Raw genomic sequence first — 23838 nt, forward strand, 5'->3', positions numbered from 1 at the left:
TTAACAGTTTTATCTGTAACCTACGAGCAAGGTATTTGGGTGTCGGTGGGTTTGAGAAGCTGCTATGTGCACACGAGCACAACGATTAGCTGTATGTGATTGTGATCGCCCTGCCGGTTTTCCTACAACCAAAAGTGGCTATCTCACATTGTTTGGTGTTAAACCACAGAACATCTACACATAATCTGTTACATTGTTGCATTATTGAACTACAGCTAATTTTTTATTCTTCAAAAGATGACGCATGTTAACACAAGTTACGGCAACATTATCTGTATTGTAAATACATCTAGTACAATTACGTCACGAGTCACGCTGTTTGACTCTAGAAGCGCGGGTATGTTTGAGGCTTTCGCCACTTTCGCTGCCCGACGCACATTATTCCGCATGGCTTTGACAGACCAAACTGCATTCTTTCGGAGATGAACACAAGCATATCTGGACAGATTTCCCAGCTGACTTGTAACGTTATTCGGAGAGACGTCCGTGTACCTGTTGGCCATATTGTGATTGCTGAAAGATGGGCCGGCAGCGAGCTGCATACCGCCTTAAAAAGTGAGCCTTTGACACCATGGATTCTTTTAATGAGGTGTTTCTTAACGAATAACTACATAACGTTGGCACATTTATGAACGACCTCTTGACAGTACCTTCGGACGAACGCAACGTGAACAAAAAGAGGGGGGGGGGAGGCAGAGAGGGAGACATTCCCACGTACTACGTGAAGCTGTTAATTAAAAGCGATGCAACTTTAACCTCGTGCTTTGTTTACTCCTACGCAGTTCACCGTTCTCAAGCTATGCCGATATCCAAACCAGGGCGAAAGAAACGAAGAAACTTAACGCAGCGATGTCACGGAAATTAAGGCGATGTGTAATGTTTGTAGAGGGAAGAATGGTGATGAGAGGTGTATGCGCAGATGAATAGCATAAATATGTAAATACACACAAGGATTCTGTACCCTTCGCGTCACAATGGCACATTCTGAAGGATCGGCCAAAAACGAGAACATACACAGAAATGGGTGCTCAACATGTGAGGTTTTACGTCCCAAAACCACGATATAAGATTATGAGGGACGCCGTAGTGGAGGGCACCGGAAGTTTCGACCAGCTGGGGTTCTTTAGCGTGCACCTAAATCTGTGGGTACACGGGCCTCAAGCATTTCGGCTCCATCGAAATGCGGCCGCCCATTCGATCCCGCGACCTTCGGGTCAGCAGCCGAGCACCGTAACCACTAGACCACCCTGGGGGGTTGTGACAAACCTAACAAAATAGAAGAGTCCATTGAATGTTATGCATTATTTTATTAAAAAGGTATGCGTACTTGAGGGATAACTATTGACAAACTTAACAAAATAAGAGAGGCCATCGAATTTTATGCGTTATTTTATGAAAAGGTAGGTGTAGTTGAGAGATAGCTTGCTGGCATGCGTGCAGGCTTTATTGATTATTTGTTTGATGACACACAACACAGGTGCACTCATTGGCACCACATCGTCGGTCAGAATTGCATGCTATATGTAAGCCGGAGAATCTGCAGTGACACATCTGCCCGAGAATGAAGTAAGGCAGTAGTAGGCCATATATTTATAAATTCTGGAACTCAAAAAAGCTGTTGAATATTAAGATATCTACCTGCGTGTTTATTTGAAGAGGTCTGTGCATTTTAGAGATTCCTATAAGATGACTTTATATTTGCAGGCTTTACATAACAATTTAATGCTTTATTACACAGAGCACAGGTGTGCTCACTCGCACTAATTTGTGGATAAATTCCATACTACATAAGCCAGTTTCCTGTGTCAGTATTTCATATGAATAGCAAACCATGGAAAAATGGCTTTTCTATTAGGCGAGATACCCATTGACCTACCAACCAATGCAAAACTGCTGTGGGATAGAAAAGAAAGCTTTGCTTTAAAAAAGCATTCTCTAATAATACACTGATACACCTACAGACAGTTCAAAGGTCATTTGATGCAAGCATACTGTTGCTGTTTACACGCTCTTTCCGTAAAACCAATATCTTCTGCAGTGCGACAGATTGTGAGGACATTTTTTGGCTGCTGGCATACCAGCTACAGTGCATCGTCACCATCAGCCTTTCTTTTTTTTGTAGTCGACTGTAGGACGAAAGCCATCTCCCAATGACCTATCATTTAGCCTGTCTTGCACGAGCTGATTGCAATTTACACCTGCAAATTTCTTAATTTCATCACTGCACCTAGTTCTCTGTCGTCCTCGGCTGCGTTTCCCACCTTTTGGTATCCATTCTGTCACTTTCACTGACCACCGGTTATGTTTCCTGTGAATTAAGTGGCCTGCCAAGGTCCATTTTTTTCTCATAATGGCGACAAGAGTATCTGCTATCCCTGTTTGTTCTCTTGTCTACTCTGCTGTCTTCCCGTCTATTGTGTTACACCTAATTTCCATTCCATCACATGCTGTGTAGTCCTTGACTTCTCTAGTTTCTTTGTTATCCTCCAAGTTTATGCCGCATATATTAGTATTGTAGAATGCAATGATTGTACATGTTTCACTTTAGGGGCAGCAGGAAGTTACTGCTCATGATTTGGGAATGCCTGCCGTATGCACTCCAGCCCATTTCTATTCTTCAGTGAATTTCCTTTATTTGAATAGGGCCCCCATTAATAACTGACCTAGATATCCACATTCTTGCACAGATTCTAGTGGGTGGTTGCCAAGCATGACTTCTTGTTCCCTCGTCAAGCCATTCAGTACTGCTGCAGTGCAGGACCACGAAATGTTTGCACCATTTTCTGCTAGCATGTGTGCATACTCTGCCCATCATAGTAGTAGATCATCGTAGGTCCTGTAGCCACTGATGATCTTGTGCAGCGAACTGTTTAGTGGAGTTCCCAGTTCACTCACATAGAATCTATACTCCTTATTTGAAAACAGCCCAAACATTTCACACTGTTCTCTGTAGGAGTGCTGAATAGTTGACAGAACCTCTTCACTGTACACAGTGCCTTTTCCTAATGATAGCCACTCTAGTGTAAAGAAAGTTAGGCGACTGATTTGCCTTATCCTTGTGTTAGTGAGGATGGGGGGACAAAATTCAGGTTTGCATGTGAGCCCACTGGCACGTAACTGCTTGTGTATTGACCTTTTTTTTTTTAAATTACGAATGTGTACATGCACATGCATGTTTGTAATCACCTTTGTTACAATACGTTCTAGCCATCTATTTGAGGATATATTTCTATGCAGTGAAGAAAAAATAATCCCTGTTGGCTCAGTTAAGCTAGCACTGGCCTTGGGATTAGATGTTTCACTCTTGCTTAGTAGTGGAGAGGAAGATATTTTTCAAAAAAGATTTGTTTAGCACAAGTATACGAAGACGAGGCATTTTTTTCAAAGTATTCTTGCACTATAGGAGCTACATCCTTTTTTTTAAATTCCATACCATCAAGCTTAAACACTCACAATGGGGAGGGGAAGCTATTCTTCTTTAGTGCAGAACAAGGCTTTAAAATGTAGGCAAAATCCACTTGAAAAGTTAGCCGCACAAGAGTTCCAGCCATATATAATATAAAGTTCTAATAAAGCATGAAATCAAACCAACCTTTTTTTCGTTTTGTAAAGGACAGGAATTGCAGAATATAAAGATGTGGGACTGGTAATCAGAAAACTATGTACATGTATACACCATTACATCTTTCTAGGAACATGTGACAAGTTAGTGCTTTATGTTTCAACCTTGTTTCAGTCTTCAACCTTGCAATGAACATCATTTTAAAATGGTTAAGTGGCTTCGCCATGATGCCATCCAAGCAGCTACATCAGCAGAAAGAGTTGCAGGACATTTTAATGGGGAAATGGGTCATTCACTGCTGTCACACATGCGTGGTAATGTAGCAGCAGTAACACAGGATGCGAACAAGCTTCATTGCCTGTAGTTGTCAATACTGCCACACGTCCTCGTTTCTTTAGCTTGATGTGATCGGGTTTCATCCACAAAAACCATAAGCACCGCTCCGCACTGGCCGTGCCGCAATGTTGGGGAAGCTTTGTGGTCATTTGAGGTTGTTCTGTTAAGATTACGCGCAGAATGCGAATGAAATCGAGAGTTCGACGGAAGCCCATCCGGTCGGGAGGAAACATGAAGAATTGTGAACAAGGCTTCCGTATGGAAGCCGAAACGTCGTTTCTTTCTTTTTAAAACATTTATTTGGTTGGTAGTTGCCTCTTATTCTTCAGAATGCGAATAGTCAAGTTTATTCTGGTACTTAAGCGAGCACCAGCAATGATGCTGGAAGGTTCACTCATTGATGTATAGGCAACACATTCCACCAATGATCAGATTACTCGATGGCCAATGACTGTTCTCACTGCTATCAGTGTACAGCGTGAATTGCTCATACTTTGACTTTTGGTTTGCTGGGCACAAGTTCGCCCAATAAAGATTTCCGTAATTCCCAGTCTTGCTGCAGCCTTCTTCATTGTCGCAACGACATGACAATATGACGAGGTTGAAGTTCATATATGATGCTTTTCAAGGAAAGAATGTTGATGGGAGATGCATATGCAGTAGAATATGACATATATCTAATTACATTTAAAGGGGTCCTGAACTACATTTCCAAGTAATCATCGAATGACCTCAGTATCGGAGTTTATTGCTTCTCGAATCAGTCAAGAACGAATGGAGTTACAGGGATTAGTTGTACACTTTAACCCTTTGAGATGCTGTGTACACAATTGTGTACACCACTTGTGTTTGGTATTTGTATCGACTAGGCGCTAAGAAAGAGCAAGTTACATTGAGCTTTGGATGAATTGAACCTCCTGCATAATAAATTCATCTTCATTTAACTTCATTTTGCAGTGTACTGTTGCATAAGATCACTTTTCTGAAGGCACTTCTATATTCGACGAGTCGTTTGACGTGCCGCTTCCCACGACCCATGTCAAATGTATAATCTTTCTTTGCTCAACATGGAGATAACTAAAAACGAATTTGCACTACATTACTAGCCTGAGATTTCATTCTATTTATGCAAAAACAGCATGAATAGCTTCAGAATAAAAATATATTTAATTACAAAGTAATTATGAATGATTACCATAACAAACATAAATTAACATATTATGACATTAATTTTGTTGCAATGTAATATTGAATGCCTTGAAATAACATTGTGTCGATTTAACGCACTTACAGACAGTTCTTTATAGGTGGCGCCTAAAAGGGTGAAGTGCTTTCTGTCTTCACTTGTCCCAGCAAGCTCACTGGAAGCTACACAGGGAGGGGTGACATGGGGGAAAGAAGTTACATCATGCACATCAAGACCTTGAGTGCGCGTAAACGCGGTCGCTCTCTACCATTGTGCATCCTGTGCTCGCTAATGTGTCTGCTGTGTAATGTTAGCAGATTATAGAGTGCGACGCCGGCACGAGGCGGCACCCCGTGGTAAGAAGCGCACCTGATCCAAACACCGCTCCTGATTTATGTAGGCTGTTGGCCAATAGCATGCTATCTGTTGTTCGATGTCAAACAGCAGGCACCAGCAGCTATGAAGAGAGTGAGCACAGGCATCTGTATGAAAAGTAGGGTGCCTGAGAACATGGCAACCTTGCGCTCTGCTTGTAAACTCTCGTTGCCGCGCACAACTGCGAGATTTGGGTGAGCTGTTCACAACTGTGTCTGCTTTCCGCAGGATGTGTTTTTTCACCAAGTCCACGGGGTGGTTCATGACCTTTTTAAGGCTTTGATCCCGTTCTGCAGATTGTCCAAAAGTAGGTACATACTTAGTGGCCCATGTCTGGTGGCACATATCTGGAAACTCATGTCGTCTGCTTGGCAACAAGTAGTCTATTTCAGCACATATTGAATGGCGAAAATTTGTACTTAGCAAGATAACACCTACTGAATGGGAGAAAAAGACAAAGAAAGCTTCACTTTTTTTTTAAACTGCATGATACAGTACTTCAGAATCTATTCTTGGCGTAATTGGTGCAGTTTGTTTGTGTTTGCTAACACACATATTTACTGCTAGAGGGATTAATGTCATTCCTCCAGTGGCAAATATTTCCTTCAAACAGCATGTTGTTCACAAAACTACAGTGCTAAAATACTTTGTATTTCTTGAAATGGGACATTGCCACTGCTGTGTCAGCAATAGCCATCAACAATTCATTGGAAGTTATTAGTAGCTATGATAACTCCCCTTGTTTAAAGTAAACTTAATATAAAAGTTATTAGCTTTTTTTTGCCTCTTTTACTCATATTGGGGTTCGTGGTTGATCGCACTCTGACATTCACTATTGATACAAAGGCGCCGATGCAAAGAGTACGTTACCAAACTCTATTTAGTTAATTGGCATGTATATAATGTTGCGTGAGAGCTTTGGGTTGTAGTTTAGGTGCTGAAGTGATACATTCTGGACGACAAAGTTTAGCTGGAACACTAGCAAGCATTGCAATCTGGTCGTAAAGAAGGACTCTCCCATTCTCCTGCCACACTCGTTCCCTGTGGCAGCTACAGTGGGCTCCATGACAGGAGAGGAGGAAGGCAGTCGCCTTGCATGCTAAAGACAACACACATATTATGAATAAGCTTATACATCATAGCCACCTGTACTACCCCAGCAGATATGCTGGTTAATGGCCTTGTTCTCTATGATGTTACACAATAAAACCACAAATGCTACCAAGACATCCCAATTGTGACAAATAACTGCCATCAAGTGTATTATTCCTTTAACAAACCAAATAACCTTTTAGAAGCATTTTGCATTTAGAAGTATTACCACTGGCAGTCACTGTAGTTTCTGCACAGGTTTATTGCGATAGTAATTATATGGACGCTCTCGGCGGATTGTTGCCGTCGCCGTCATGTCCCGTATACGTATATGTATGTATAAATAAAAGCCACAAGTAAAAATAATTCAGAAGAAAAATTTACGAAGCATGCGACCGTGCATTTGAACCTGCTACCCCTGACTCCGCAGCACACTGCCTTAGACAATTATGCCATGCATCATTCTTTCTCCACGATACTAACGGCAGAATAAAAACGCATGTGGCATTGGGTGAAATGCATGGGATGCCACACGTGGCGAAATTAAAATTATGCGATACGCGGGCCATACTGCATCGTTGCCCAACCTGCGTTTTCGTTGTATCGCTGGCAACCCACGCTAGTTTTCCATTTTGGGGTTGTAGCGCCACGCCACTCGTGGCCAGTCGGCCAGGGAAAAAGAAGAGCGCCCCGTGGCTTGTGATGGCACGAGTTAGTGAGAAAACTTTGGTTCTTATAGGCTATGCCACCGGAGGGAAGAAACAAGATGGCTGAACCGGAATCACAGTATATGTCTTACACCGTGACCAGAATCCTGAGGCTAAAATGACAGTGCGAACACACAAAACAGCCACGAAGAAAAGAAACGTACGACACACGCGCTGACTAACAACTGCTGTATTCTTTCATACGTCAATGCATATATAAGCCCAAGGCAACCTTATCGCACATGCGCACACAACAATAGCTCTAAACCAAAACGTGTAACAAGGGTGATAGTGTATTACATACGCGAAGACATGAAATAATAATCAGATCGATGCAGGGACAAAGAAGTAAAGAAGTAAGAAGGACACAGAACTGCGTTTGTGCTGTAATTTTAGCCTCAGGAATATGTACCAACTAGACCCAAATGAAGTTTTATTTTAGTGACCAGGATCGACGCCAGCAGGGAATGCGAGCCGTTGCTTCACGTACCACTGCCAGGCGCCGTCATTATTTTCTTTTCTTGAGGTCGCACGCTCTCCGGTTTTGTTCGCCACTCAAAGGAGGGCGCTGCAGGGTCTTGGGACAACGTGAGCGCAAGAGCCTGAGAGTGGCTTGCGTTCTGTGCATATGCCCTGGTGCCTCGCAAATTTCTTGGGTCCCCAATTCTAAAATTCTCTAGTGTTTCGCCGTAGTCGGGATGTGTGTCTCCGACTTGTACTTTGACATACCGGGCGTGGTCGACCGTGCTCGCGCGTTCATCTCTTGAGGAGTTTTGTATGTCTTGTGCTTTCACCGCAAAGTTTGCATTAAAGCTATAGACCGCACGAAGGCCACTTTGTTTGTTGCAGCGGCCGCGTTTGCGAAAGGAGTGAGCTGCTAGCTAGAAGAGCCGAAGTAGGGGCTAGTTGAAGTAACAACTGTGACAGTTCGCACTCATCCTGACTATACCTATGTGTTCTTTTCGTGCGTCCTTCGTTGTGTTTGAGCGGCGTGCTGTAAGTGTTGAGCTGTGACAGTTGTTAGTTCGCACTCGCCTTGTGTGTTTTGTTTTCTTGCGTCTTTTATGCTTGAGCAGCGCACAGCAAATTTCTAGCTGCTTGGCGTTCTTCCTGTGACATTCCAATTTCTTGCTATCGCATTCATTGCTTCGCCCTGGAGGCGAAACTGTGACTTTTTTTATTGCAACATCTGAAGCTTGCAGTGTGAGAGTATCGGATCTATTTTCTCTTACAGGCTTGCTTCAAACAGTAGTTTCGGACCACCTGGGATTGGTTGATTTCTACCCATCAAGCAACAGTGCTGTTTTGTACATCACAGAGGCTGATCTTCTGAACGAGCATGCTATTAAGAGAAAAATTGTAAAGTTGCGAAAGGTATGTCAACATTGTCCAACACACAATTCTATGAACTCACAGAGTAGTAAAATAAATGGTTCTTGCACTTGCATTGTTTTATATTGAACACTGTTTTATACCATTACTGCTAATAGAACACTCCAGGAGTATGTAAATGGACTTTATATGACTGCATATGTGGCACATGTTTAAAATTAGTACCATCTTGCTTTTACACATGCCAGCTGTAACTCAATTTCACTTTGGCTGAATTTTTTATAAATAAGTAGTATACAGGGTGTCCCAGCTATCACGCAGCACGGTTTTAAAAAAGAGGAACGGCGTTACGCGAATAAAACCTACAGCATATTGTTCCTAGTACACTAGAGTAGCCACTGCTATTTTTTTCGTTAATGAGGTTTAATTAATTAGTCATAATTATATTTCTAACTCGACAAGTACTCGCCTAATAGTCAAAATGTCAATGAGGCGTATGTAGGCATGTTCAAATGGCATCTAACTGCGCTACTTTCAACAACGTGCTAATTGCGCGCTCATTTTTTCCGCTTGATCAAGAAAGCCCGCGAAATATGAAAAGTGACACGTGACTAGAGTGTTGCGCGCATCGGGAACCAGCGCCCTCAAACAGGCTCCTTATGAGGCAGACAGTATCAAGGAAAAAATGCAGAAAGAAAAAAAAACGCATCGCCCTATCTGCCACTCCCCGGCCTAGAAACGCACCGCTTGGCTTTACAGAGTCAGGCCATAATCAGAACACCTGCCGCGTTATCAATGAGAACAGTCGGCCGTGAGATATGGATGATTGCGGCGTACTATCGAACGAAATGAATCCCAGCGAAATTGGACGCATATCGCTGGCGCCCGACCTGTACCCTTGCCAAAATGCGGAACGCTGTCTTTCGCAACAGGCAACAGGCAAAGCGGTTGTTTGCAGTAAGCTTATTTGAGGGCGCTGGTTTCCTTTGCGGGTGGGAGCGTAGTCACGTGTTATTTTTCATATTTAGCGGGCTTTCTTTATCAGCCGGAAAAAATGAGCGCGCAATTAGCACGTTGTTGAAAGTAGTGCAGTTAGATGCCATTTGAACATGCCTACATACGCCTCATTGACATTTTGACAATTAGGCGAGTACTTCTCGAGTTAGAAATATAATTATGACTAATTAATTAAACCTCGTTAACGAAAAAAATAGCAGTGGCTACTCTAGTGTACTAGGAACAATATGCTGTAGGTTTTATTCGCGTAACGCCGTTCCCCTTTTTTGAAATCGTGCTGAGTGATTGCTGGGACACCCTGTATACTGTTGGTGTATTCTTGGCAAAGCCACAGGGCTGGTAGTTATATGTACAGACCTTTTCACAGACGGCTCCCTGGGCGCCGCCATAGTCCTCTTTGGGCTGCGCTAAATAGGCGTGACGCCCCAAAAATGCACTGTGGAGGCTGTGACCTCGGCCTTTGTACTCCCGCGCGCAGCCCAACATGGCGGCGTTTTTTCTCTCCTGTGAAAAGGTGTATAGTTTTCTTGTTAACAGCTTTTGAAGAGCATCTAAGCAGACATGTGCGGCTGATGGTTGTTATAATTCCTAGCGCACTCCTTCTGGGATGTTTCAGCACATTGCTGGCAACTGAAGGGTTCTGCCTTATCTCAGATGTTATGCTAAGGAGCCACACATTCTTGGTCGTGCATCGCTCACAGTGAGTGGCAAGCATTTTCTGCGGTTATGGCATCATAAAATGGCTATTCTGGTTAGCTTTTTACGATGCTTCATCACTTATTTTAAACATCCAATCTTGTGCACAGGCTTCTCTCTATCTACGCTATCTTAAACTAGGCTTTTTACATGGTCCCAAATTTTATTGCTGTTGTATTTTAAGGCAATATACAGTAACATTATGAGCACTTAATTTAGTTACCAATGCTGCTTAGTAAGCATTAACAAGGTAACGAGTAGGAATGGGCGAGTAGGAATAGTTTAGTCGAGATGGCGATATAGCCAATGACTACATGTTAATGTCAGTAAGCCTCCAACCACAAGAAGCAAGTTTCTGACAAGTATTCGGTGTTGGCTACCATCATCGGTCAGTGTCCAAAATCCATTTTAAAAATGCACCATGTGGTTTTGGATTTAGTGCCCTCCATGTTCCCCACACACAATGTGCCTGGTGGCAGAGTCATTGTTTGAGGAACAAAAGGAGTATATGCTGCTTCTTCAGAGTACCAGCTGTAGTATATGGAGCGGTGCTGATTTCTTGTTATTTTTCTAGTTAACCTCGCTGTCTTTTATTTGATTTTCTATCCTTGCTGTGATTTTATTATATCACAGTGAACTAGGGGTGTGCGAATAGTTAATTTTAGAATCGAATACGAATCGAATACGAATTCTAATTGACTACTATTCGAATAGTTTTCGAATAGTAAGGCAACCATTTTCTAAGCAGCCCTAGAATGGTGTTGTGACCATTTTTATAACAGCACAAGAATTCCACAATATTTTATTTGAAACAAATATTTAATAATAATTGTTGGGGTTCAACATCCCAAAATCACAATATGAGTATGAGGGACGCTGTAGTGGAGGGCTTCGGAAATTTCGACCGCCTGGGGTTCTTTAACGTGCACCTAAATCTAAGCACACGGACCTCAAGCATTTTTGCCTCCATCGAAAATGCGGCCACCGTGGCCGGGATTCGATCCCGCGACCTTTGGGTCAGCAGTCGAGCACCATTACCACTAGACCACCATGGCGGGTCAACATATATTCAGTAGCTTTAACAAAGCAACATTGCTGTTGCTTTTAACCAAGAAAAGAAAAATAATACAATTTTGTAAACCAAGGCAAACTCATATGCAGCAGCAACTAGAGCCTTAGAAATATTGTGTAACTGCATGCAGGTTGAACTACAGAAGTGACTACAGTATTCAACGTGGCACTTTGTCAAGCATCTTTTAAATAAAAACTGGTATATATAAATATATTAAACAATATTTATGAGTCAACATCATTGTGAATGCTATGATGAAGATAGGGAATTGATGACTGTTGCTTCGGCTACACTGGAGTTTTAAGAAAAAAAAACGCCTTCATCCAGTAATCAATATAGCTCCAATAGTCCTGTGAAACCTTTGGCTGCACGCATCTTGGTAATTCGGTGATTACAACAAGAAACGTTACCGCACTCTAGTCCAACATTTCATTCCTTTGAGATTTTTTTCATCAGTGATTATTATTCAGAAAATATTCGAAAAATATTTGGCATTTCTAATATGCACTATCGAGTACCGAGTTGAATAGAACGCTATTCGATTCGTTATTTAAAATTCTCGAATATTTGCACACCCCTACAGTGAACCTAAATAGTTGCTTATCTGTTTTCATGGCACTGGCATGGGCGTAGTCACATGTCAGTCGACAGGATGTCTCACATATTCCACTTTCACATGTGCTGGCAACTTTAAATACTATATGCTTTGTGTACATTAACCTTTCAGAATGGTTCCAAGATGACTAATTGATGTAAACAGTTCAGGATAGTACTGTTGGTGAATCACTGATATTCATATTCATGTTGTGCATTACACCAGCAGTGGTGCTGCTTCAGTGCACAATGAATGAGCAAACGAATGTGTTACCCACCTGAGCCACAATTTTTGATGTGTTAAATGAATACTGACACAACATTTTGAAGGCGAGATAATCAGTGAAATAGATTTAAGTGGATACACACAGACATCATCTGCTGAATATTAGTGGCTGATATAGCCTAGAACATATTTAAAATTAATTTTAAAAAGTATGCCGAACAACTGAGCGCAAAACAGAGCACTTTGCAACATCGACGTCAGCTTGGTTTTAATGTAAGCAAGCACCTAACTCACGAGTTTGTGTTGGCTACCTTGCTCCTTACATGTGCAATTGTCAGTTTAGTGCTCATGTGCCTGCATTGCCATACACAGCATGTGCATTCCTGTTTTTTGTGCTCAAGTGGTCAGGTGCATCTCCCTCGGCACTCTCCAAAACTTACTGCGGCTGGGTGTTATAAAAACTTCTTCAAATGATTAACTGTAGTGTGCTACAGCAAACAAGGTTTCCAGCTGTGATGATTGGGTTATTAGCCACATATTTCAGCAGAAAAAACAAGCAACAGAATTTTTTTGTCAGCATTCTTGTAAGGCATTCACATGGACACATGCTACATTAACATGGACCTCCCTAACTTAACCCAGGCATCAGCCTCTCAGGATAGGCAATGAGAGTTTCTTCCCTTTGCTTTCCACTGACTTTAGTTATTATAATAAACAGCCAGTTACTTCTAGTACCATTGCAATTGTTTGTAGTTGTGATGAGGACATAGGCAGTACTACATTTTGTTAATGAGAGTGGCTTATTGCAGTAAAACCTGCTCATCACAGAGGCCTCTGTATAGCCATTATCAATTTTCTATGTTAGACTGATGTAGTGACCTTGGCGGCTTCATGTTCAGATGCAGACTTGCAATTGGAGACCACCACCCAAGTCTGGAAAGAGATGCAGCGGAGTGTCTGTTGTTTCTTTTTACAGGCTAGCGACCACAGAAGCACCATTGTGCTGGTATAACTTATCGCACCTTAAATGTGCATGAACCACTGCAAAACAGCAGTCTTTATTTTTTTAAGGGGGCAGTTTGTTAGACAGACAACTGGCCTGAACGTGTGATTACATCCTGGTGGAAATGATAACACCGTGAAATATAGTGACAGATTCCAGCATCTTTTTTGCATTGTGAATGGAATTTATATTTTCAAATCGTGTTTAAAGCTAGAAAAAAACTGGTATGCCACGCAGCCTCTCAGAGCCAGGTATGTCAGAGCCTTGAAGCTGGAATATGGAGTCGATCATACTGTACATATTCACGTAGTCAGGTGCTGTCCTGCACGCCATAATTAGTCCTCAAAATTAGAGTATGTATATTACCATCCATCCTCGCTCTATTCTGTGCTGCTTACGAGGTAAAAGGTGTTGCACGGTCATGTAATCAGGTTTCTGCCCGGAGGACCGGAGCCAGCCAGAGTGCCGGGGAGATGTCGAGGAGAGGAGCCCGGAGCTGTTAACGAGTAACGTTTATTACATTATTTACAGGTAGCGTGTTGCTACATGATGGGGTTAGCATCATGGAAGCTCTCGAGCTTCTGGGAGCTTCTCGGAGCTTGTGAGAGCTTGAGAGAACTTGTGAGAGCTTGTTGGGAGCGCATCGGCGCTCGCATTTTATGTCCTGGCCTTCCCAGGGTTCCCTGTAGGAAAAAACAATGGAGGCCAGGACAGTCCAATGAAAATTTCCATCTTCACCTCCGCCCCCAAAAGGGGAAGGTGAAACGCCGCCTCCTTCCCAACCCACGAAAGGAGAAAGAGGCACGTCCAGTTCATCCCATGGCGAGGGAAAAACACTGCCCACCGTGCACTACACGGCACAGCACGAAGACGTTGAGTCTTACGTGGAAGTCAATTTCGTAGACTGTTGCAGTGATGGGTATGCGGCGCCAGGCAGACCACGAATTGTGGAAACAGCGGCACCAAGGCGCCACGGAGAATGTGGGAAATGCATCCGCAGACGGTTCCCAGACGCTGGGCCCTTTGTCCGGGGCACCTTGACGACAAAGCAAGCCCCCTCGACGGCCAACAACTCTTCCTAATCTGTCAGTCGGTCAGGTGTGCCCAAAGGGTTTTACGAGGGGCGCAGACAACCTGAGATAGTTAGACGAACGACTTTCGTGTTGTCGCCGCTCTTGGTGCATCTCTGGAACCGCTGACCCGGAAGAAATCAGGGTAGTCTTAGCCGCAACGTCTCATGCGTCAAAGCGGCGCCAAGCCAGGCAGGCCGATCATAACAGCCCGTCCACCGTCACAGGAGGTCTCGAAGGGGTTGCAGCACCAAAGCACTCCGCAGAGACTGTAGATCTCCTCCCTTGTAGACATTGACGCAAGCTGCACCAATCTCTGGACCTGAGCCATGGCCAGCAAACGCCAGAAACGAACCACGCAAGACCCGAGGCACAACAAACATAGAGCACTCAACTGACCTCGAGAAATGCCAGGTTACAGTTTTGGTAAAACTCCCTAGAAATTTACAATTGGTGCGCTCACTCGTGAAAATCAAGAATCAGATAACGAAGCCATAACAAACTCAGACCTACTACGTGCGAAGCAAATCAACAGCCTAACGTTTTGTATCATTTGCCAGAGAGATTCACAGCGTTCAAGGCACGCAGGTGCTACGGGCGAAACAAAACGAAAGGAGGTAGTTAATGAATTACGCCTCTCACAGTATAAGTAAAACTCAAAATCAAACTTGCGCGTTTGAAAATAAAACAAACAGAGAAACAAAACACCTACACTACACTGATGCGCATACTAAGAAGTGTGCTGCAATTTACACAAGGTTTATACAGAGGCTTTTACCCTCAACCTACTTCTCTGTTAAAAATCAACTTGCGCAAAACCCTCTACTCGGGTGTTAGGTTTCGCTAAATGTAAGCAAACACTCAGTTCAACAAGTATCTTAATGTCTGCAGTTATCATGAGGAAGAAAATAAAAGTTACAAAAATCGACATATTCCTTGCTCATCTGCAGACACGCGAACATTAAAAGCAAAACAATTCAAAACTGGATACAAGAGAAATTCTTGGTAGCCTTACACTGTCCGAACATTATGCGGATAAAATAAAATCAACAAAAGCAAAAACCTACACTACACTGCAAAAACATAAGGTTTAAACAGAGGCTTTTTACCTTCAGCCTACTTCTCTGTTAAGATAAACTTGCGCGTAAAACATAAAACAAACAGAGAAACAAAACCTACACTTCACTGCAAGAACAGAAGGTTTAAACAGAGGCTTTTACCTTCAGCCTACTTCTCTGTTAAAATCAGCGCAAAACCCTCTACTCGGGTGTTAGGTTTCGCTAAATGTAAGCAAACACTCAGTTCAATAAGTATCTTAATGTCTGCAGTTATCATGAGGAGGAAAATAAAACTTTCAAAAATCGACACAGTCCTTGCTCATCGGCAGACATGCAAACGCTAGACAGCTAAACAAAACAATAATAAAACTGGATACAAGACAAATTCTTAGTATCCTTCGTGACACTGCGTAATTTAATGCGGCACCCTTTCAGACGTGCTCTGGGGGAACGCGCATACCACAGTTGTCGATGGGCCAGATCGCGACGGAGGGACAAAAAGCCAACCTGTCCGAAGCACACAGTGGCGGTGACCTTTGTTCCGTGGGCCCCGAACTCCGACAAAGAGGCACCCGGACGCTTAAGCTTCCTCATTGTGGGCCTCCCAGAGCAGCAGTCACCCTCTCGCAAACTTGGGGGAGGACCTTTGTCGTTACAGTCGCGTACGCACCACCTCGCTTTGCTCCACCGTTTAGCCTTCACCAAAGATGAAGAAACCAGGCGACCACTTCGGCGTCTCTTTTTCCTGGCCCTCGCGACACGCTTTATGCCTAATATCGATTTGTGCGAGACCCGCAACTTTTGACTTTTAGAGAACCTTTTCGGGGTTTCCAGCCTCCGCTCGAGGCAACTTGGACCTTTCCCCTTTCCCCGAAGTTTTCGCTGGCGCCTTTTTCTTTCGGGGCGGCACGGAACGCTCCCCGACTCGGCAATAATACTCGGAAGTACATTGCTCAAAACTCCAGGCGGCTCAACTGGCTTATCCTCGGCGTTATTTCTAGCTGTCTGCACTTCAGAAACAACGCTACAATCGACACTTGCTAAACCAGCCGGCTCGCCATCAGATGTCTCTCCTTGATGAGAGTCATCACCTCGCGCTAATCTAAGCGCTTCATCACCTCGCGCTATGTTGAGCGCCTCTCCCTCTCGTGGTAAGCTAAGTGCCTCATCATCTGAACTTTTACAGTCTGCTTCATTAGCGCTTTCTGCTTTCGGAACCTCATGAGCAGACTCACAGGCCATCGGATCCGTCATAGCTGCCGCCGATTCGTCACCAAAACAAAGGCCTTTCGAAAGCATATCCACGTCATTCTGAGAGGGATAATGCTCGGGCAGGTTTTGGGACACCAAAGTTTCCATGGCGAGCAGTCTGAACGGTCCCTCACTCTCAACGCGGGCTAATGGCAAACACACACTTTCATTTTCAACTACTTGCCATGCACACGGGCGTTCCCCTGTGGTCACCTCATTTGTCAAAGAGTACGGATGTATACTATCAAACGTTGCGGCAGAGTCCCGCGGTACGTTTTCCTCAACTAATTCCTGAATGGGGGGTTTCAATTGTTCCAGATCATTGTCGCTGCTGTCCCCAAAACAGAGAACATTCCTAGGCTTGCGGCAGCCGATTGCGATGTGACCTAGCTCTTTGCAACGGTGGCACACAACCGGCTTCCTAGCCTTAAACGCCTTTTCTTTCTTTCGATCTTCTGAGTGGCTCACTGTAGACGTGGACTTAGCAGGACTGCCTTTCTTTTTCTTATCTGAGGGTGCTATCTCGTTATTCGGGTTACTTGATGCCTGATAAAGTGCTAAAGCCAATCGCCTTTTCTCAATTATCCTGTCTTTTTCAGCCCATCTTTTGTTCTTCTCAACTTCCTCCCAGCACTCCTCAATTTCATCATCCTCCACCCCGCATTCCTGAATAGCCTTAATCAGCTGTGACTCTTTCTCTTCTCTCCCAACCTTAATTCCCAGCTCTTCACACAGTAGTAAGAGGTCTGGTCTCTCTAGCTTCTTTACCAACTCCATGGTCTTCACGAGTGAGGACTTTCTACCTGCCGTGACGTTAGGTAGCGAACAAGCGAAGCCTAGACGCACGGTAAAACACTGCCAGTTTTAGAACATGAAAACTAAAATGGTGAATAGCTGTGACGTATGGTAGCGGTACAACAGCGAAGCCTATACGCACAGAAGATTACACACAGATTTAGAAAACTTCAAAAGCTAAAACCTGGCAAAACTCAAAGAAAGTCAAGCACTCACCATATCGTTGAGGCCCGAGTCAAGCATGGCTCATCCCGTTGCTGCTAACCAGTTGATGTGTTCCAGTTGTCAGCAGCATCACACCGCTGCCGTCCAGTTGATGTAATCAGGGTTCTGCCCAGAGGACCGGAGCCAGCCAGAGTCCCGGGGAGATGTCGAGGAGAGGAGCCCGGAGCTGTTAACCAGTAACGTTTATTACGTTATTTACAGGTAGCGTGTTGCTACATGATGGGGTTAGCATCATGGAAGCTCTCGAGCTTCTGGGAGCTTCTGGGAGCTTGTGAGAGCTTGTGAGAGCTTGTCGGGAGCGCATCGGCGCTCACATTTTATGTCCTGGCCTTCCCAGGGTTCCCTGTAGGAAAAAACGATGGAGGCCAGGACAGTCCAATGAAAATTTCCGTCTTCACCTCCGCCCCCAAAAGGGGAAGGTGAAACGCCGCCTCCTTCCCAACCCACGAAAGGAAAAAGAGGCACGTCCAGTTCGTCCCATGGCGAGGGAAAAACACTGCCCACCGCGCACTACACGGCACAGCACGAAGACGTTGAGTCTTACGTGGAAGTCAATTTCGTAGACTGTTGCAGTGATGGGTATGCAGCGCCAGGCACACCACGAGTTGTGGAAACAGCGGCACCAAGGCGCCACGGAGAACGTGGGAAATGCATCCGCAGACGGTTCCCAGACGCTGGGCCCTTTGTCCAGGGCACCTTGACGACAAAGCAAGCCCCCTCGACGGCCAACAACTCTTCCTAATCTGTCAGTCGGTCAGGCGTGCCCAAAGGGTTTTACGAGGGGCGCAGACAACCTGAGATAATTAGACGAACGACTTTCGTGTTGTCGCCGCTCTTGGTGCATCTCTGGAACCGCTGACCTGGAAGAAATCAGGGTAGTCTTAGCCGCAACGTCTCATGCGTCAAAGCGGCGCTAAGCCAGGCAGGCCGATCATAACAACGGTGAGAAGCGGCGTTACCTTCGCGGCAGCCAGAGGAGCATGTCGAACTGCAGCGCATGCACACGGAGTGCACGCATGCACAGTAAACCGCCGCGCTCGAACACAAACTGCTCTCGCACTCACTGTTTGCAGCATGTGTTGTCATGTGTGTATACGACTTCATATTCGCCTCAGATAGAAAAATGCTGATTGCAAATGTTTCACAGCGTTTTCCACATTACCATTTCGTGATTAGACACTTTGACCGTTAAACTTTCTGTTGCGCTGAAGAAAATAGGTACCATAAAAATTGGCTGTCGGTCCCTTTAAGTGAAAGCTTCTTGAATCTAGCATTTTTGAGGAAACAGAACCTGTTTTTAAGCAAGTGTTTGTAGAGTCATAGTTCCAGTTTTTGGTGCTTCTCTGAGCTGTAGTTTATAAGATTTTTACTTTTGGAATAGCAGGGGAGCTATTCTCGATTATTTCACTTTGTGGACATGTCCACCTCGGCGGAGCGCATTCAGCTACTCGAAAAAACGGCAATCTGTGATGTCATGGCCCCTCTTGACCATGTCAACGCACCGAACCCGCCAGCACATTCTCAGCGTAAAAAGAAAGAAAGTGGACGAAATGTACAGTAACAGGAGACTCAAAGAAATTTGACAAATCTGAACTTGCATATGAACGTGTTCAGATGTTTGAGAATGATGCAAGGAATGCATACCGACCTTCCGGGTGCTTTAGGCAGGTGGCCGCATTAAACCTAACTCGAGGGCTAACGTGATCAGAGTTCATGCACGGCTTCTGAGATGTGCATCTAAAAGCAGATCTCTGAGAGTTGCATTTGTTGCGGTGAAGCGTATTCCGTCCCTCTCATTAGTGTCAAGAGTTGTGAAAGCTCCGTGACGTCAAAATGACGCTGCGGAGGAAGAACCGGAAACAGGGTCGCGCTGCTCGCCGAGCTCCAGCCAATCAGCAGCGGCCGAAGTGGACAGTCCACAAGGTGGGCACATTGAGAATCGCGCCCCAGGGTTGTTTTTTACAGGTGTCTGCACTATAATTGCCCCAAATTACTCTTCTAACTTGTATAGACCTTTTCACAGGAGAGAAAAAACGCCGCCATGCTGGGCTGTGCGCGGGAGTACAAAGGCTGGTGTGACAGCCTCGGCAGTGCATTTTGGGGGGTCACGCCCATTTAGCGCAACCCAGAAAGAATTATGGCGGCACTCAGGGAGCCGTCTGTGAAAAGTTCTATAGAATGGGTATATATCCAATGTATGATACTATATGCAAACCAAATTGACATTCCGATACGAACATAGACCAACATAATCTAGTTGCATGTCATAGAGCAATTTGTATACAGCAAAATGTATTGCATTTGTTTTAAACTTGCATTTTGGCATTTTATTTTGAATTAATATCTTCTTGTTGTCGCTGTCCATGCACTTGCTTGTGCACAACAATGTACATTGTGCAAATGTATGCACACTGCTTTGCTTTGATGTCTCACCTTTGATGTCACATCCTTTAAAACTTAAGAATGGCTTACTTCTATGGGGCTTTGTTGCAGTTGTCATAAGCACAAAATACATTTTTATCCTAAAACTACGAGCACAGAGGAGGTAATATGCCCACATGGAAAAGAAAAAAAAGTGTTTATTTTTATTTACTGTTAGATAACTTATTTTTTGAGAACCAGCCATTTTATCCATTGCCCTGCAGTTTGTGCGAAATTGGCTTCCAGGGCCAATCTTTCCAGCATTGCACACCTTTAGTGGCTTGAACATTTTCTGAAGTTAACCATCAAGTGAGGCAGCAAAATGTCCTTGTGAAAAAATGGTAATTTTATCTTCATTTGACCTGCAAACTTTTATTCTGCAGAACAATGCTAAGAAGCCCTATGTCATTGCTGAACAGGCTGAAGCCCTTCAAGAACAGTACAACAACTTGCAGCAGTTTGCCGTAATGGAACTAGGAATTCCTGTTATGGCTGTACATAACCAACATGAAGCAGCACAACTTCTTGCTCAAATGGTATGGTAAAAAGTAAATGAAATTCTCGCTCCCATTTGTGTTGTTTTAATTTTAACGCAGTCCTTCGAGAAGCAGTGCTTTTGCACATAGTAAAAAGCATCTGTGCAGAGCAGTAGTAACTTTTTCGTCCCATTTTTAGTTTGCGTTTTACCAAGTTGACCGAGACAGAAACTGCAGCCATCCAACTGCTTTGACTGTGTTGACATTAACACTCTTTTGCCTACCTTAGCTCATTTTTGTATACATGTAATCAGCATATTCAGATATGGATATGTAACACCCTATACACATGCATTATGTAGGAACAAGAAATACACTGAAGAAAAGGGGCCCTGCAGCACTTGCAAATAATCATCGAATGACCTCACTAGTGGAGTTCATTCCCTCACGAATCGATTGTCACAAAAAATTTTCGGATCAGACAAGTACAAGAGGAGTTAGAGATTTGTCGCACACTTTAATTAAGCGCTTTTTCTCTCTTTTTGTCCCGATGACTGCGCGCTGAAAACTACACAGGGGGGGATGACAAAGGGGCAAGAAGCTACGTCAGCATGCATCATCACCTTGAGCTCTCTCTCTTTCGTCTGTTTCTCTCCCTCTCTCTTATTAAAATTATTCTTCTTATCCCCCCCCCCCCGGCCTCAGCTCACTTTCAGTCTGATCACGAGAGTGCTAGTGTCACTATCGTGTAATTCTAGCACACTATAGAGCGTGGTTCGTGGCAGCCATGGTAACTATGCAGCACAAGAATGCTCAGATCAGCCAATGGCCATGTCCTTTCCTCTGTTGATGTAGTAGAACCCATCGATGATGTAATTTGCCGAGCGAAGGGCAGCGATCGCTGGTTGTCTTTGAAATGTAATCATAAATTCCCTGCGGTGTGCAGTGGTATAACATTGGGCTAACATGTTCACAGGAACCTCAACTACCGATCAGCAGCATTTTTCTGACCATAATCAAAAAGTGTTGCAGGGCCCTTTTAAGAAAAAGTTTTCCAGAAAAAACAGGCAATATCACATTTTATGCCGCCTTACTTTCCTTGCAGTTATGTCAGCCAAATAAAAGTCGCATACTGGGCTTTATGCGTAGGGTATGTTCTCTTAACAGCTGTGCCACATTTTGTATATGTGTTAGGTAAACATGCATAATTATTAGACTCACAAATTTCTGAGCAAGATATTATGCCTGCACTAAGCCCCCGCCACTTTTATCTTTGAATCTTATGCAAGGATGAACAAAATGACTACTGGGTGGATTTTTTTTTACTTACCGTATTTACTCGAATCTAGGCCGGCCCCTATTCTAATCTGACCCCCGAAATTCGCAAGGCCAGAAAAAAAAAAACTTAATCATTGTACTTGAATCTAAGCCGACCCCCCCACTTTCGAACATAGTTTTTTCGAAAAAAACATCGGCTTAGGTTCGAGTAAATACGCTAAGCAGTGCCTCTGGAGGCTGCAAAAGTAGAAATGTATCTCATTACAGAATGGCCCCGGGTAGCATCTCATGGCAAATGATGCTGTCAATCAGTATTATGGCCTCATATATGGGTGGTGCAACAGTGGGTAATGCCACATTGTTTCTAGAACATGCCGATACAAAAGCTTGGCATGACTGTCGGTGGAGCATCGTGGCCAAAAATGTACCTATATCAAGAAGTCATGTCCCAATTTTGTATGGTCACATGTTAGCACTCTTCATATGGTTTGTTACATGGTAGTGGTTTGCATGTGTCTAATGGCAATTAAAATTTTTGTCTATTTACTTGTAGGAGGCTGTGGAGAGTGGAGAAAAACCAAACCCATTTTTAGTACCCCGGCGATTAGCTCCCATGAGTTCAGCCCTTACCACCTGCCTGCTACGTGTGCCTGGCTTAGGTGAAGTCAAAGCCAGGGCCTTGGTCCAGAAGTATCACAGTGCGTATACGTAACCTAATGAGTCTAACCAACCTTGTTTCTTTGTTAGACACAGGTGGTTGTGTATAACGAAGAAACGGGCCCCTTGATCCATTCTCCTTCATTTATATATATACATGTGATAGAAAACCTTTCTATTTACCTTTTCATCTTGAGTGACATGGGGTCAGAACAGTGCTACACAAAATATTTTACCAGTTTATTCTGTGTTCCAACAAAGCAGACGACCCTAACTTCTTTACTAGCCTTGTTCTGCAATTTTTCGCTTTCTTTTCAGGCCTTCAAGGAATAGCTTTGTGTACCACGGAAGACCTTACAAAAGTTGTAGGGCAAGCGTCTGCAGCAAGTATTCACAAGTTCTTCAGTGGCCTCCAGTGATGCAAGGAGCCATGAATACAGATGGCATATTGTGGTGTTCTTATGTTCTGACCAATAAAATGTAGAAGGATGGCAGGCATTTTAAAGTTAACTAACACACAGCATTCCTTGTATTTTTGCTTGTTGTACTGTGGCATTGTATGAATTCTACAAAAACATTTGGCAGTGTGTGTGAACAAGTTATGTTTAATGCAGTTTTCCGTTTGCTTCATATTAAACCATATCAGGTCTGTTCACTTTTTGCCTACGCTGCTGTGAACTACTTTGCAGCAATGCAGAAGAAGTTAAAAAATTGTGTCGAGTTCAGCGCTACGCAGGGAGGCATTGAAACCACTCGGGTTACAAATGCTTAACCCTTTGCGGTTCGAAACCTTTTCCCACCTTCTGTCCATTCCAGTTCGTAACTAAAAAAAGCAAAGCTCAAGTAAAAGAAGTTTACTTACTCTTTTAGAGATAGTGCATAACGCAGTGAGGAAATGCGCACGTGAATCAACCACAATAAAGCTTGTCCAGCAGTGCACGCTGCGGCCGTGTTGCGTTGTTGGGAGGGGCCCAACAATGGACCACAAAGGTTTAAGTGTATGTGTGGTGCAGATGTCCTGCTTGGTGGCTGCAAGTGCACCATCTGCTGAACCACTGATGATGATGGGATGCAAATTGCAAATACATTTGGCATGTGAACTGCTTTTTCTATGAAACTTTCTATGAACTACTTTTTCTCTCTGTCTGTTTCTTTCTCCTCCATTTATCTGCACTGTGCTTCTCTTGTTTCCTTCAGAAGGCACACGCATTGAAGAAGTACCTACATTGAACATCCATCTTGTTAACCTCAATAGATGTGTTGGCTGCAGGCCTCATTATCCGCCAAATTACCAGTTTTGTGGCATTTGTATGAATTATTGGTTATTGATTGGCTACTGATCGGTATTACATGTGCGTCCAAACTCAAGCGAGCATAGCCATGCGTTTCACGGCATTTCCATTAATTTT

General features: G+C 43.8%; 1 protein-coding gene across 1 annotated transcript; it reads left to right on the forward strand.

The window, feature by feature from the left end:
• Window positions 1–310: 310 nt before the first annotated feature.
• Window positions 311–22945, forward strand: LOC119403170 (Fanconi anemia core complex-associated protein 24). Its single transcript, XM_037670120.2, has 5 exons — window positions 311–555; window positions 8493–8632; window positions 20402–20554; window positions 22326–22470; window positions 22748–22945. Exons 1-5 carry the CDS (start codon window positions 423–425, stop codon window positions 22846–22848), a joined length of 672 nt encoding a protein of 223 aa, XP_037526048.1. The 5' UTR covers window positions 311–422; the 3' UTR covers window positions 22849–22945.
• Window positions 22946–23838: the final 893 nt, after the last annotated feature.

The sequence above is a fragment of the Rhipicephalus sanguineus genome, chromosome 1, assembly GCF_013339695.2.
Source record: "Rhipicephalus sanguineus isolate Rsan-2018 chromosome 1, BIME_Rsan_1.4, whole genome shotgun sequence".
NCBI lineage: Eukaryota > Metazoa > Arthropoda > Arachnida > Ixodida > Ixodidae > Rhipicephalus > Rhipicephalus sanguineus.